This window comes from Cupressus sempervirens, chromosome 10, assembly GCF_028749045.1.
Source record: "Cupressus sempervirens isolate cs-2001-9-10 chromosome 10, ASM2874904v1, whole genome shotgun sequence".
Taxonomy (NCBI): Eukaryota; Viridiplantae; Streptophyta; class Pinopsida; order Cupressales; family Cupressaceae; genus Cupressus; species Cupressus sempervirens.
Genome location: NC_143127.1, coordinates 429,571,914 through 429,587,933, shown reverse-complemented (window position 1 = coordinate 429,587,933; position 16,020 = coordinate 429,571,914). Strand labels below are relative to the sequence as shown.

Genomic DNA, 16,020 nt, shown 5'->3' with positions numbered 1-16,020 from the left:
TAAATTACTACTAATATATCTCGTGATTATAAAGATTATATTAATTTCCAAATGTATAGGATCAAGACTATGGCTAAGAAAAATCAATGAATGAAACACAAGTGTAGAAGTTGTAGAAGGAGCTCTCCATGCCAGTCATGTACCATCTTCATCGGTCCCCAATGGTCGTTTGAAATTCCACCCAAACATGTAAGTCTACCCTATCATGCCCTTGGAGATTGTCACATGGTCCATGCAATTATATAGAATACACAAGAGGGGTAGATGACTAACACTCATACAAGACACAAAGCATACACATCAAGAATGATCAACATCACAAACAAGAGGAGCAATTGCAATCCAAATCATATTGAATAATTACTTAAATCTAGAAAATACATTAGACCCTAGAGAGTAATGTAGGTAGTGTGTTTGTATGCGCTCAATAAAATGCACCATACAAAATTGAGCATTCTCTCATATAGACAAGATTCACAATCATGCAATTACCAACACCACATGAGTGGACATGCCTCTCTAGAAAAGTATCATTGCTCTATGTGTGGGCATGCCTTCCCAAATCACCCATCACCTCATGATAGTGTTCATGGTGTGCTTGAGGAATCTATTTATCTTATTATGTGTGTAACACAAATTTCATATTATCACTTGATTGATACTTTCCAACATAATTGCCCTCGTGTCACTTAAGGGTTGAACACCCATTAAATGCCAGCCCTTAGACTCACTCTAGGACCTAATCTTAGGCTTATGCATAAATTGAATGCTAAACATCTCAATAACATCAATGATCCTATTTATATATTGCCATTTTCATCCACATACAAGATATACTCAATTGGTCTTAGTACTAAGAAAATGCATTCTATTTGATCCCATAATAAAAATTCTATATATAAAGTCCTTATTTCATACAAGAATATCATATTAGAATAATCAAAATCCACTATTCTCAAATTGTCAATTTGGACTCAAAATCAATTTGAGGCCATCCACCATTGATAGACCTCTAAAAGTTAAAAAAAAAAAACATAAATCAAAATTTGATTAAACCATTTGATCCCTTACTACACAATATCATAAAAATACATTGAAAAAATGTCTATCCAATCAATAAAAGATTGATATCATTTTCCCATATGATTCCAAATTTTCAAAAATTTTAAACATATAAAATCTTTTGGAATAGAGAAATTTGAATTCAAGGAATATCATTCACATTACAAATCAAATCATTTGGACTTTCAAAAATCAAATGAACAAAGGAAAATAAGAGAGATTAAATATCCTACCTCAAAACTTGATGAAGGCTTGAAATATGGAATGGAATACACACCAAAAGAGAGAAAATTTCAGAAACTGGATAGAAAGTACTGATCGAAATCTTCCAAACCAATACCCATGAAACTCTGCTTAAGAAATCTTTAAAACTCTCCAATTCAATTAACATATAGGATCTTGATATCAACACGAAGAAAATTAACCAAGTAATAATTATTAATCACTTTTTAAATGAGAAATATTATAGCAATAAATTCAACTTCTAAAAATCCCCCAAGCTAAAACTATTCAGTTCTCATTAAAGCAAAGAAGTGATTGATAAGGTTTGTTGCCCATGCACACAAGGATCAGTTGAAATAGAACGCAATATATTAATGGTGTATGACGTGCAAGAACAGGGGAATCAATTATACTAGGAGTCTAAAATTAAAATCTTTAACAGTTTAATTTGAAGATAAATTATAACGAAAACAACAGATTCCTTAAACAAAACCCTTGACATATCCATGATCAGAAATAAAAATTATAGAAAAGTGTTTAAAACTTTCATTTCCTCGGAAAAAATGGACTCTGAAATTTCGCGAACCTCATACCTGTTCTTTACATACTGTATTTTTCTTATTACTTTCGCGAGCCTCTTATTACTTTTCCTTTCTGTACAATTTTATCTTGCTGTATTTACTCATTGTAACTATTCACTTTAAATCTGATTTCCTCCCAAAAGTAAACACAATACATAAAAATGTTTTAAGCTCATAGCCCATTTTTAAAAGACGTTTTTGTATCTTTCTCTATTCGCTCAAGCCAAAGCACACATTCCAGAATGACTGATGGGGGTGAACTCAAAAGACAACAAATTCAAATTCAGGGAAGACAAAGACGTTAGCAATGTCATGATCAGCTATCTCATTGCGTATAATTCTAAAGATGAAAATTCAGTTAAATTTTCAACCCATGGTTACTTCCCATTACTTACAAATGAAAATAGGCTCTCTCTTGAAGAAAGAGCACCTGCAGTGTCTATATATTCCGCCGTCACAATATTTATCTTGTTCAATGAAACCCTTGAGTCGGAGATAATTTTCTGTAGTATCCCAAAAAGGGCTCTCCAGCCCAATTTTTAAGGGGGAAATGATGTTTAGATCTTCTTCCTGTTCGATGGATCATCCCGGCTTTCTTTCAGAGCCTTGTAATTTTAGCAGACTTAACTACAAACTATCTAGGTGTGCAAGTCTTAAGAGGTGCTCTGGCCAGAAAGGTAGGAGTCCCTCTAAAGTTGAGATATCTGTTAAACTTAAAAGGGCTCTTTCAGAAGGTATTCTGATGCACCCTCTCATCAGGAATGAAGAAAACAGTCAGAGAACCCCAGCATGTCATTGTTACAGAGTATTTCGGTCAAGGAAGAATGGGCTATTAGTTGCTGCAAATAGCAGAGCTAAACTCAATAGGATGGGTATGATGGATTCTCTCTATCAGGAAAACCATCACAAGAATTCGTCCCCATGTAGAGAAGTTCAATCCGGGAGGGATATGATCTCATATCCTCAGTGTCCGCTACAAGAACATAAAAACCAAATGACCCACAATTTTTTTGTCTCTGTAAATGGTGAAAGTATGTCTGAGAATTCTGCGATGGCAGAGAAATTGTTGGGTTTAAAGGCTGGACTGAATGGAATGGATTTGGTGTGCACTGAAAGAGGATGTGCTCCTGCCCATGTAGATGAAAGAGAGCATATACAGGAAGGCTCTGGCATTCAAGATGGTGTAACAGGGGAAGAGAAAAGCTCTGGAAGAGAAACCAGCAGCACAGATTTGTACTATCAGAAGATGTTGGAAGCAAACCCTCACAATCCTCTTCTGCTCAGGAACTATGCCAAGTTTTTGCATGAGGTGGATGTTGAATCTGTTTCATTTTAGGTTAAACAACGTGGTAGATTATGTCAAGTAGGGATTTGTATGTTACTGATATCAATCAAATGGCTTTCCAATGACAATCAGAGGACTAAAGTGTAATACATGTTCCAGAAACTGGTTATCTACCACATGACCGCATAAAAGAGTTATTGGTGGGGTTTTCTTTTTTGTTCCTTTCAATTTCCTTTTGAGTGGCCCATGGTAGGGATCCTGATCTTACCAGGACGTCGATTTTCATTGCTAAGCTTTCCAATGCCTAAAAGTACCTTTAAGCTTTCCAGAATAAAAAATCACGTAATGGTGGTTTAAGATTTACCCTCTCTATGACATGATTTACAAAAGTTTAAAACAATCATCCCACTCTACCAAACCCAGCACTGAACAGCAAGCCCTTCCTTCTAACTGCAAGGGGCTTAGAACATAAAGGCTGTCTATCTTTCTTTACTCATCTGGGTAGTCATGGATTACTGTGTCTATTGGTTTTGGTATTGCTGAATTTATTTTCTTAGATGTTAGAGAATATAATTGAAAGATGGATTAAGGAGTTTGATAGATATTCTTGAGAAAGTAAATCTATATGCTTATACTAAAAGATAAGCACAGTAAGCTTATGAATTGTAGAAATCATATGACTAGAACCGTACAGTTGCTGATCACTAGTGAATTTCGATAAACTATGTATTTGTCCAACTGTGAGCCACTGTTATTAGCCATGTAGTAACCTTGAGTTTATGACACTTGTATCAATATTTAGTCATCTGGGTAGTAATTTATCACTGTTATTAGAACTAGTTGATCTCGAAAGACTTTTAATAAGATATACCATTGATATGAAGTTGTTTTATGTCTTGTTTGGATTGATGTCCTCAGGAAAAGCATGATACGAAGAGAGCAGAGGTATACTATTGCAGGGCCATATTGGCAAGCCCAAAGGATGGAGAGATTCTGTCACTGTATGCCAAATTCATATGGGAAACACACAAGGATTTGTCTCGTGCCCAAAATTACTTTGAAAGAGCAGTCGAAGCTGCCCCTCAAGACTGGTAAGCATCTGTTACCATGTACTTGTCACTCTCTTCTCAGGTCCTGCTGTGTCTCTTATTTATTTTTAGCATCAAACCCTAAAAATCTATCTATAAAAACCCACCATGTTGGGCTTGATGTTGCAGCTATGTTACTGCATCTTATGCTCATTTCCTCTGGACCTGCGAAGATGATGAAGAGGAGAATGACCTTAATATACAGTAAAATGCAAATGGGATCGGCCTATTTGGGCTTTGTAATTACTGCTGTTGCTGCTTTATATTTCATCTCGGCTTTTAAGTAGTTCTGTCCCGAACATAGTGTGTTCTTGACAAGATTGGTTTACAAAATTTTCCAGGCATTTATCTTTGTCTATTTTATAATTTCTTCTCAAGTCAATTCCAAGACACTAGTGTGTAGATAACTAAAAGTTAAGTTAGTGGAATGGAGTTTGATGAGCTACTAAAGGACAGCCTTCGCCTCTGATGAGACTGGATATATATTATCCTCAGGGGTAAGATTTGTCTTCACTTCCGATTTCAGCAATAAGATCAGTAGTAAACCATTGATGAACTGACACAGAATATGTGCATTTGTAGCTAAAGTTGTGATAAATATTAATCAAAGATTGGTTATACAGAATCTTGTCTGCAACCAAACTTCTAAAGGAAAAATAATCAGTTGGCTGTGAACCATGAGAGAAATTGTTGGAACAAAGATTCCTCTTCCTTCAAACATTAAACGTCATTGATAAGAAAGCAAAGAGCAAAAATGGATCTTATCAGTTAAAGGTTATAAATACGAATTTGAATGTTGGTATGGCTTATATCATAGCAGCATTCCATCTCCATGATAAGTTAGCAGCTTAAATTAAATTGTTTGAGCTCCTAGCAGCATTCCGTAGAACATATTTAATATAACAACTTCTCTCCGTTCTTTTGTTGAGAAAGGGGCTCAAGGTTGACAAAGAAAAATTCTAGGCGAGGTCGGAGATGGGGAAGTACAAGGGAGTGGATTTTAGATTATTGGGATTGGTAGTTGGTATGAGGCACAAGTGCATTTCGAGAGACGAGAATTGCTGAAATTTCACTACTATAGAAATGGCACCGGCTACTGCCATTTAGCCTTTCCGTCAATGGACTTTCCGTCTGTTTCCCATGTCCCCAAGAATTGCTGAAATTTCACTACTATAGAAATGGCACCGGCTACTGCCATTTAGCCTTTCCATCAATGGACCTTCCGTTTGTTTCCCATGTCCCCATGCATTTCTGACACATTCTGCCATGTCAGTTTATATGCCAGTCACTTCACTGTCCCCGCAATATGTCTGCCATCTCATTCACCGTAAACTTTTTAACTGTATTACCTAATATGTTTATATTGTATTTTCAAATATTTATGTTACTCATATTGTTATAATTTTTTAGTATTACTATAATAAATTTTGTTTAATCAAGTCAATTGGTTTTTAAAGTTAATAATTATGAAAAAATATCATTTAATAATCTATGATAATGAAATTTTAATTTTATGGCACCTCTGGTGGAGTGTGTGGGGATGCACGTGCTAGCATGTGTCCTCTTTGTCTGAATTCTAGGACCGTTTTGGCCATTCCCCTTCGAAGACTTCTTTTCTTCAAGTTGCTTGGACTATCGGCCCTTCCCTTATTTTATGGCATGTTTGGCTTGAGAGGAATAGAAGGATCTTTCATGATTTGCAGTTTGAGATCAGCCACCTGTGGGGGAGAATTGTTACTTCTCTTCAGGAAACACTCCTTGCTAAATGTGACATCGGTGGGGGTTTGGATCCTATTGATGCTGGTATTTACTCTCGCCTCTCCTTTCCTCTTCAGGGTTTCTCTCCCTCGATCCCCCACACCCGCTCTGGGAATAGAGCTAAGCAACCCCCTCAGTGTGTTAATTGTCAGGGACGTTGGTGTCCTCCTGAGGCAAGCACTCTTAAAATCAACACTGATGGTTCTTCTTGGGGAAATCCTGGTCCGGATGGTATTGGGGGAGTTGGGCGTGATAGTCCTGGTGATATCCAGTTTCTGTTTTCTATATATAAGGGTTACCATACTAATAACCTCATGGAAGCCTTGGCTATCTTGGTTGTAGTGGAACAGTGTTGTCTACGTGGCTAGAAAAGAATCATCTGTGAGACTGACTTGCAGGTGGTTGTGAACTTATTGCATAATAGGAACCTTGTGCATGTGGACCGGCATTTGGCTCTGGTTATTCAACAGATCATTTAGTTATGCAATTCTCTGGATTTTGTGTCCTTTATGCATATCCCTCGTGAGTGGAACGGTGTGGCTGATTGTCTGGCTAATTGGGCCTCTGAGCAGGGGCCGGCTTGGAACATTCTTGATCCTAGGATGCTTCCCCTTGATTTACCTCAGATGCTGGATCAACTTGTGGACCAGGATAAAGCTATGTAGTTCTCTTTGTTTCTTGTGTTGTCAACTCTCTTTGCTATTCAATAAAATTTTTACCCCTCTTTTAGTTTAAAAAAAATGAGATGGGACCGAGAGAGAATCAAGGAATATAGGGTGAACTTTATGAGCTTATAATGGGACAAGACCATATAATCGAACAAAGGATGGACTAATTGAGATTAATGAGATGGGCTAAGATGAGATAGTGGAACATTGGATGATGTATCATAGTTTAATGGTATGCGATTAGGAGGGCATAATGGAACACATGGTGAATTATGAGGTGTCTAAGGTTGACTATATGAAATGACATGAGATCTTGAGGGATGTAGTAATGGAGAAAAGAGTTGTTCAATAATGAGTGTATAATACCTCATTTAGGAATTATAAGGATATGATATAAACAAGCATAAGAACTCATGGAATGATTTTTTCTTAAATATCTACATTAAACATGCATTATAAAAATATTGAGTTCAAGCCTCAAGATTAAGTCAAAAAGACGTTACACAACATTGCATAATAAAAAACATGAAACTCAAACAAAAAATGGGAAACGTCTTCTAGTTCCTTAGGAAAGATACATGAGGTATCTAGACTCACCCAAGACCCTCACCAAATTTTCAAAACTTGACTATGTAAAATTAAACAAGGTCAAATAAATGCTTTGATCTCTTGGAAATTTTGCTAGACTAGATTGTTGGACTAAGGTGTCAACAAAGGACATTAGCACATAGAAAGGACTATGAAGGAAACTCTATACATTATCAAATTAGTCTTATTTTTGTGCACACATTGAACTTTTATGCAAGTGTCCCATTTTCACATTGTAGTTTTCTAGATTGATATACTCACACTATCATTCCATTTTTTCCATATATCCTAACTTGTGAGTTTCTACACTTCACTGCAACACCTAGAACACTCTAAAACTATAGAAAAGGTTAAAATACAAGTACAATACTTAGATTGAGATAATTAATTAAAAATCTCTTGGAATAAACTGTGTAAAGTTCTCTCAAGCTCACTAGGTGACCTTCACAACCATGGACAAATTTGAGTTGATCTTGAAAATGCCAAGTTTTCCCTTTAAACTCCCTTCACACTCAAATACATATCAATTCTTTAAGAAGTGCATTATGATAATTTACAAGATATGTTAGGATGTACAAAAAGGACTTAGAAGAACTCTTAACACTTGCAAATCCTACCTAGGTTTACTTAAACTCAACCAAACTCACATGATAACAATGAGAAACGAAGATGGCAACCTAAATATCCTCTACAATACTAGAAGACAACAATTGTGTTCATTTTACATTCCAATTTCTTTTTTCCTATGATAATTATCAAGTTATAACATGAGCTCATTATGAAAGAATATATAACAAGCATTTCTCGTACCAATACTGGTGCACACAAACTACTACTAACATATCTCATGATTATAGAGATTATATTAATTTCCAAATACATAGAATCAAGACTATAGCTAAGAAAAATCAAGAAATGAAATGCAAGTCTAGAAGTTGTAGAAAGAGCTCTCCATTCCAATCATGTACCATCTTCATCTGTCCCCGATGGTCATTTGAAATCCACCCAAACGTGTAGGTCTACCCTACCATGCCCTTGGAGATTGTCACATGGCCCATAAAATTATATAGAATACACGAGGGGGGTGGATGACTAACACTCATGCAAGACACAAAGCATACACATCAAGCATGATCAACATTAGAAACAAGAGTTGCAATTGCAATCCAAATCATATTGGATCATTACTCAAATCTAAACAAGACATTAAACCCTAGAGAGTAGTGTAGGTAGTTTGTTTTCATGTGCTCAAGAAGACACACCAAAAAAAAAGGGCATTCTATCATATAGGCAAGAATGACAATCATGCGAGAACCAACACCACATGAGTGGACATTGCTCTCTAGAAAAGTCTTAGTGCTTTATGTGTGGGCATGCCTTCCCAAATCACCCATAGCCCCGTGATAGTGTTCATGGTGTGCTTGAGGAATCTATTTATTCTTATTATGTGTCTAGCCAAAATTTCATATTAAGTTATCACTTGATTGATACTTTCCAACATAATTGTCTGCATGTCACTTAGGGGTTGAACACCAATACAATGCCACTCCTTAGACTCACTTTGAGACCTGAACTTAGGATTATGAAAACATTGATTGTTAAACATCCCAGTAAAATCAATGATCTCATTTATATATTGTCATTTTCATTCACATGCAAGATATACTCAATTGGTCTCAATACTAAGAGAATGCATCCAATTTGATTCCATAATATAGAAATTCTATATATGAAGTCCTTATTTCATATAAGAATATCATATCAAAACAATTAAATTCCAGTTTTCTCAAAATGCCAATTTTGACTAGAAATCAATCTAGAGGCCATCCACTATTGATAGACCTCTAAAAGGTCAAAACAATAAAATTTCATAAATTAAAATTTGATTAAACCATTTGATCCCTTATCACACAATATCATAAAATACATTGAAAATGTTATTTTATCCAATCAATAAAATTTTGACATCATTTTCCCATATGATTCCATATTTTCAAATTTTGGAAACATATAAAAAAAATTCAAATAGAAAAATTTGAATTGAATGAATGATTACATTAACATTACAAATCATTTGTAACTATCAAAAATCAAATGAACAAAGAAAAAATAAATTAAATCTCCTACCTCAAACCTTGATGAAGGCTTGAAATATGAAGTGCAATGAACACATCAGAAGGAAGAAAATTTCAGACAACCGATCTAGAATCTACCAATCCAAATATTCCAAATCCAAATCTTCCAAACCAATACCCATGGAACTCTACTTAAGAAATCTCCAAATCTCTCTAGTTCAATTAACATATAGGATTTTGATATTCGAAGGAAGAAACTTAACCAAGCAATGAGCCCCATTTCAAAATATTAATCAATTTTTGAATGGGAAATATAATGGTTATAAAATCAACTTCTAAAAGTCCTCCAAACTAAAACTATTCAATTCTTATTAAAGCAAAGAACTCATTGATAAGGTTTCTTGCCTCTCCATACAAGGATTAGTTGAAATAGAACGTAATAAATTAATGGTATATAACATGCAAGAATATGGGATTCAATTATCCTAGTAGTCTAAAATTAAAATCTTGAACATTTTTATTTGAAGATAAATTATAACAAAAACAATAGATCCCTTAAATAAAACTCTTGATCATAAATAAAAATTATAGAAAAATACTTAAAACTTTTGTTTCCTTAAAAAAATAAACTGTGAAATTTGGTGAGTCTCATACCTATTCTTTACATACTGTGTTTTTCTTATTAGTTTTCCTTTACACTTTTATCTTAGAATTATTGTATTTATTCATTGTAACTCTTCACTTAAATCTGATTTCATCCCAATAGTAAACACAATACATACAAATGTTCCAAGCTCACTACCCATTTTTAAAATATGTTTTTGACCTTTCGAGCCATTCATGCAATCCAAAACACTCATTTGAGCCTAACTAATGGGGGTTAACTCAAAAGACAACAAATTCATTGCTCTCTTTAATAGTAGCATATGATCCTCTTAGGGAAGACAAAGACATTAGTGTTGTCCTAATCAGCTAGCTTGTTGCTTATAATTCTAAAGATGAAAAGTTAGTTAAATTTTCAACCCATGGTTACCTCCCAATACTTACTAATAAAAATAGGTTCTCTCTTAAATAAAGAGCATTTGCATTGTCTATATATTTTGGTGTCACAATATTAATATTGTTGAAAGAAACTCTTGAGTCATCAGAGATACATTTTTGAAGTATCCAAAAAGGGCTCTCCAACCCAAATTATAAAGGGGGAATGATGTTTAGATCTTCTTCCTATTTGGTGGATCATCATGGCTTTCTTTTAGAGCCTTATAATGTTAGTAGATGTAGGTAGTGCGTTTGTATGTGCTCAAGAAGATGCACCATACAAAATCGAGCATTCTGCCATACTAGTGAGAATGTCAATCATGCAAGAGCCAACACCACATGAGTGAATATGTCTCTCTAGAAAAGTCTTTGTGCTCTATTTGTGGGAATGCCTTCTTAAGTCCCCCATAGCCTCATGATAGTGTCCATGACATGCTTGAGGAATCTCTATTATGTGTCTAGCCAAAATTTCATGTTAAGTTACCCCTTGATTAATACTTCTAACATGCTTGCTTGCACGTCACTAAAGGGTTGAACACCTACTAGATGACACTCCTTGTACTCACTCTAGGACCTAAACCTAGGCTCATGCCAATATCAAATGCAAAACATTTCAATAACATTATTTATCTCATTTATATATTGATATTTCCATTCATATGCAAGACATAGTTGATTGGTCTCAATACTAAGAGAATGCATCCAATTTGATCCTACACTAAAAATTCTATACATAAAGTCCTTATTCCATACAATAATATTATATTAGAATAATCAAAATCCACTTTTCTCATAATGTCAATTCAGATTAAAAACATATTTAGAGGCCATCTACCAGTGATAGACCTCCAAAAACTGAAAAATTAAAATTTAAGAAATCAAAATTTGATTAAACCATTTCACCCCCTACTACACAACATCACAAAAATACATTGAAAATGTCATTTTATACAACCAATAAAATTTTGATATCATTTTGCATATGATCTCATACCTCAAATTTTGGAAACATATAAAATTGTTCAAATAGAAAAAATCAAATTGAAAGTAAGCTTACACTCATATTACAAAGGAAAAAATTAAATATTCTACCTTAAAAGTTTTTGAAGGTTTGAAATGGGAAGTACAATCCCCACACCAATAGAGGAAGAAAGTTCCACACAACCAATAGAATCCATCAATCCAAATCTTTCAAACCAAGATCCATAAAACTCTGCTTAAGAAATCTCGTCTCTTCAATTCAATTAACAATTAGGCTTTTGAGATCAAAAGGAGAAAATTAACCAGGTAATGAACCCCATTTCAATATGTAAATCATTTTTTGAGGTGAGAAATACAACTATAAAATCAACTTCTGAAGACCTCTAGCTAAAACTATTCAATTCTCAACTACAACGGTTGTTTCTAGAATTTGAGTCTCAAGCTGCTGTCCAAGTCATTGTATGACTGTTTTTTTTGTTATTGTATCTATTTTGATGTAATCTCTATATGCTTTTATTTAATTTAAAAAAAAAAGAGACTATGAAATTCTCATTCAATCAACGAACTGATTGATAAGGTTTTTTTTGCCTTATATATTAATGGTGTATGACAGGTAAGAAGAGGGGAATCAATTATACTAATAGTCTAAAAATAAAATCCTTAATAGTTTTATTTGAAGATAAATTATAACAAAAACTATAGATTACTCATTCAAAATTCTTAACAAATACATGATCAGAAACATAAACTCTAGAAAATTACTTAAAACTTTCATTTCCTTCTAAGAAAAATAGAATTTGAAATATACTGTATTTTTCTTATTACTTTTCCTTTCTGTACAGTCATTATCTTTCAATCTGATTTCCTTCCAATAGTTAACACAGTACATACAAATGTTCCAAGCCCATTGCCCATTTTTAAAAGATGTTTTCAACTTTCTCCATTCACACTAATTCCAGATTGACTGATGGGGATGAATTCAAAAGACAACAAATTCATTACTTTTCTGAACTGCAGCATATTCCTGTGAGGGAAGAGAAAGACGCTAGTGTTGCTGTCCTGAGAAAGCTAGCTCATTGCTTATAATTCTGAAGATGAAAGCTCAGTAAAAATTCCAACCCATGGTTATCTCCCATAGGATCCCTCTAGAAGAAAGAGCATCTGTAGAGTCCATATATTCCGGTGTCACATTATTTATCTTGTTGAGTCGGAGATACTTTCCTGTAGTATCCAAAGAGGGCTCTCCAGCCCAAATTTTAAAGGGGGAATCATGTTAAGACCTCCTTCCTGTTTGATGGATCATCCTGGCCTTCTTTCAGAGCCTTCTAATCTTAGCAGATGTAAGTACAAATTTTCTAAGTGTGCTAGCCTTAAGAAGTGCTCTATTCTGAAAGATAGGAATGCCTCTGCAGTTAAGCTATCTGCTACACTTAATCTGATGCACCCTCTCATCGGGAATGAAGAAAACAATCATAGAATTGCAGCATGTCATTTTTGCAGAGTAATGCGGTCAAGGAAGAATGGGCTATTAGTTGCTCCAAATGACATAGTTGAATTCAATAGGATGTGTATGGTGAATTCTCTCAATCAGGAAAGCCATAATGAGAATTCGTCCCCTTGTAGAGAAGTTCAATCCGAGAGGGATATGATCTTATATCCTCAGTGTCCTCTACAAGAACATAAAAACCAAATGACCCACAATTTTTTTGTCTCTATGAATGGTGAAAGTATGTCTGTGAATTCTGTGATGGCAGAGAAATTGCGAAGCTTAATGGTTGGATGGAATGGAATGGCTTTGGTGTGCACTGAAAGAGGATGTGCTCCTGCCCGTGTATATGAAATAAAGGAAGACTATGACGTTCAAGATGGTGGTACAGGGGAAGACAAAAGCTCTGGAACGGAAATCAGCACTACAGATTTGTATTATGAAAATATGTTAGAAGCAAACCCTCACAATTCTCTGCTGCTGAGGAACTATGCCAAGTTTTTGCACGAGGTGGATGTTGAATCTGTTCTTTTTAAGTTAAACAACTTGGTAGATTATGTCAAGAGGGAAATTGTATGTTTACTGATATCTTTCAAATGGGCTTCCAATGACAATCAGAGGACTACAGTGTAATACATGTTTTCTACCACATGAGGATGTGGCTGGTTTGAATAAAAGAAAATCCGTTAATACCCAGAGCCACATAATAGTTTCTGGCGGGATTTCCTTGTTTTTGTTTCCATTTCCTTTTGAGTAGCCTCTAGGAAGGGTTCCGGCTCTTACTAGGACACCAATATTCGTCTGGGTGGTCATGCATCACTGTTATTAAAACTTGTTGATCTTGAGAGAATTTTGATATTGTATTGGTATTGATATGAAGTTGTTTTATGCCCTGTTTGGATTGATGTTCTCAGGTTCAACATGACATGAAGAGAGCAGAAGAGTACTATACCAGGGCCATATTGGAAAGTCCTAAGGATGGAGAGATCCTGTCACTGTATGCCAAATTCATATGGGACACACAAAAGGATCTAACTCGGGCCCAAACTTACTTTGAAAGAGCAGTGGAAGATGCCCCTCAAGACTGGTAAGAAGCTCTTGCCATGTCCTTTTCACTCTCTTCTTAGGCCCTTCCACGCCTCTCATATATTTTTAGTAATGAACCCTGAAATTCTATCTAATAATAGTCCACCATATGTGTTGCAGCTATGTGATTGCATCTTATGCTCATTTCCTCTGGACCTGCGAAGAGGGTGAAGAGGAGAATGACCTTACCATACAATAAAATGCAATGGGTCCGGCCAATCTGAGCTTTCGTAATTATTGCTGCTATTTAATATATCAACTAGGCTTTTAAATACTTCTGTCCATATCCTAGTATTTTCTTGAAAAGATTGGTTTACAAAATTTTCATGACATTCATCTTTCTGTTTTTTAATTTCTCGAGTGAATCCCAAGATGCTACCGTATAAATAACTAAAAGAATGGTGTTTGATGAGCTCCTAAAGGCTAGCATTAACTTATGATGAGACTGGATATATATGTTCTCCTCACAAAAATGAGACTGGATATTTGTTCTCCTCACAAAACTGCAGGGGTAAGCTTTAAGTCTTCACTTCTGATCTCAACAGAAAGATTGGCGCTAAAACATTGTTGAACTGATACGGAACATATAAATTTGTAGCTAAAACTGTGATAAATATTAATCAAAGATTACTTATAAAGACGACGAGGGAAAAAGTTTGCGGGGATGACCAGGATCTCATCTGCAACTGAACTTCTTAAAGAGAAGTAATTAAGTTGGTTGTAATCCTTGAGAGAATATGTTGGAAATAAAGATCCCTCTTGCTTCAGATCTTAAATCTTATTTGTAAGAAAGCAAACAGCAAAAGTGATTATTATCCAGCAAACGACATAAATTTAAGGGTATGAATAGAAGTTTGAATGTTATGGTTTATGTTACAATAGTCTTCCATCTACATGATAAGCTTAATGTTGAAATGTAATTGTTTGAAATTATGACAACCATTTTTTTTAGGAATACATTTAGAATACCTAAAACAAAACTGTTATATTAGGTTAAATAGACGGAGAATTTTTTTAATATAAATATAATTAAAAGATTATAATATAATTAATTAAATATATTTAGTGAAAACTAAAATTTAAAGAATATGATGTAAGGAATGAGGTTGGAGTCATATGCTCAAACCAAATTGAGTTCTGCTAGTCTTTTTGAGGCATCAATATAAGCTCATGTTATCATATTATATTAGATATCAAAATGGACTATTGTGATGTAAAATTATCTATTAAAAAATGCATAAAAATAAATTTTAACTAATTATTATCAACAATATCAATACATGTTTGGCTCTTAAAAAAATAAAAAAATTGACGAATCCATTGCTTATATGCATTTACATACATGGTAATTAGGTGATGATTTTATTGAAGGATGTTGAAGCACATATTGATATTAATGAGTATAAACCTCACAGTTTTATATTGGAGAGGTCCATCTGATAAGGTTTCCCACTAGCCCTCTCCCTTTGTGTTTGCTTTAAATGTGTTGCATTATTGTGTTGGAGAAGAAAACGCATCTCCAAGAGTCCAAGGCATCACTCTCCCTAACAATTATGACCTCATGTCAGAACAAATATTAGTAAAATTAGCTTCTTAATTTAAATGTAATTATTTTAATAATATGGGTTGAGACACCTCATCAAAACAATTAAATTTTATGGCCATCAAATGCTGAGTTGGCCTCAACTGAGTCCATTGAGTCCATTATGTTAAGTTAGCAAAATAATCCTCCTCCTTGGATCTCTCAATATGATTTTGTCTAGGGAGGACCTTCTAATCTTGTTAGATATCTAGGCGTCACCATTAACCCATGTCTTAAGTTTACCTATATGTAGGAACAAGTTAAAGGCAAGATTAAGAATAAGATCAATAAATGGAATAAGTAACAATCATCTTTTTTTGGTAAGATCCAAGTGAGAGATTGATCCTAAATTACACTGTGTAGTTTTTTGAATCAAACTCATTGACTCATGTTTCATCAGTAGTAGCTCACATGAACTTGTCTCCCATGAGAATGAATAGAATACATGACACTAATTGCATATAGGTGATGATCATAGAGGTACTCTGACTTCCTACGAGGCCACCTATCTTAGTATTAT

At 34.5% G+C, this 16,020-nt stretch overlaps 2 protein-coding genes across 2 annotated transcripts; both read left to right on the top strand.

Moving 5' to 3' along the window:
- Positions 1–2,292: 2,292 nt before the first annotated feature.
- Positions 2,293–4,524, top strand: LOC149534552 (uncharacterized). The gene is made up of 3 exons (XM_089804954.1): positions 2,293–3,174; positions 4,069–4,241; positions 4,368–4,524. The coding sequence occupies exons 1-3, from the start codon at positions 2,416–2,418 to the stop codon at positions 4,444–4,446; spliced, it is 1,011 nt and encodes a 336-aa protein (XP_089661080.1). The 5' UTR covers positions 2,293–2,415; the 3' UTR covers positions 4,447–4,524.
- Positions 4,525–12,485: 7,961 nt separating this feature from the next.
- LOC149534551 (uncharacterized) lies at positions 12,486–14,685 on the top strand. Its single transcript, XM_089804956.1, has 3 exons — positions 12,486–13,342; positions 13,747–13,919; positions 14,039–14,685. The coding sequence occupies exons 1-3, from the start codon at positions 12,617–12,619 to the stop codon at positions 14,115–14,117; spliced, it is 978 nt and encodes a 325-aa protein (XP_089661082.1). The 5' UTR covers positions 12,486–12,616; the 3' UTR covers positions 14,118–14,685.
- Positions 14,686–16,020: the final 1,335 nt, after the last annotated feature.

Bases quoted from the DNA above. Each gene is read 5' to 3' on its own strand.
- LOC149534552 (XM_089804954.1), top strand. From the start codon at position 2,416: ATGATGTTTAGATCTTCTTCCTGTTCGATGGATCATCCCGGCTTTCTT. The intron at 3,175-4,068 runs GTGGATGTTGAA...TGATGTCCTCAG, and splicing joins ATGCCAAGTTTTTGCATGAG to GAAAAGCATGATACGAAGAG. The intron at 4,242-4,367 runs GTAAGCATCTGT...TTGATGTTGCAG, and splicing joins GAAGCTGCCCCTCAAGACTG to CTATGTTACTGCATCTTATG.
- LOC149534551 (XM_089804956.1), top strand. From the start codon at position 12,617: ATGTTAAGACCTCCTTCCTGTTTGATGGATCATCCTGGCCTTCTTTCA. The intron at 13,343-13,746 runs GTGGATGTTGAA...TGATGTTCTCAG, and splicing joins ATGCCAAGTTTTTGCACGAG to GTTCAACATGACATGAAGAG. The intron at 13,920-14,038 runs GTAAGAAGCTCT...TATGTGTTGCAG, and splicing joins GAAGATGCCCCTCAAGACTG to CTATGTGATTGCATCTTATG.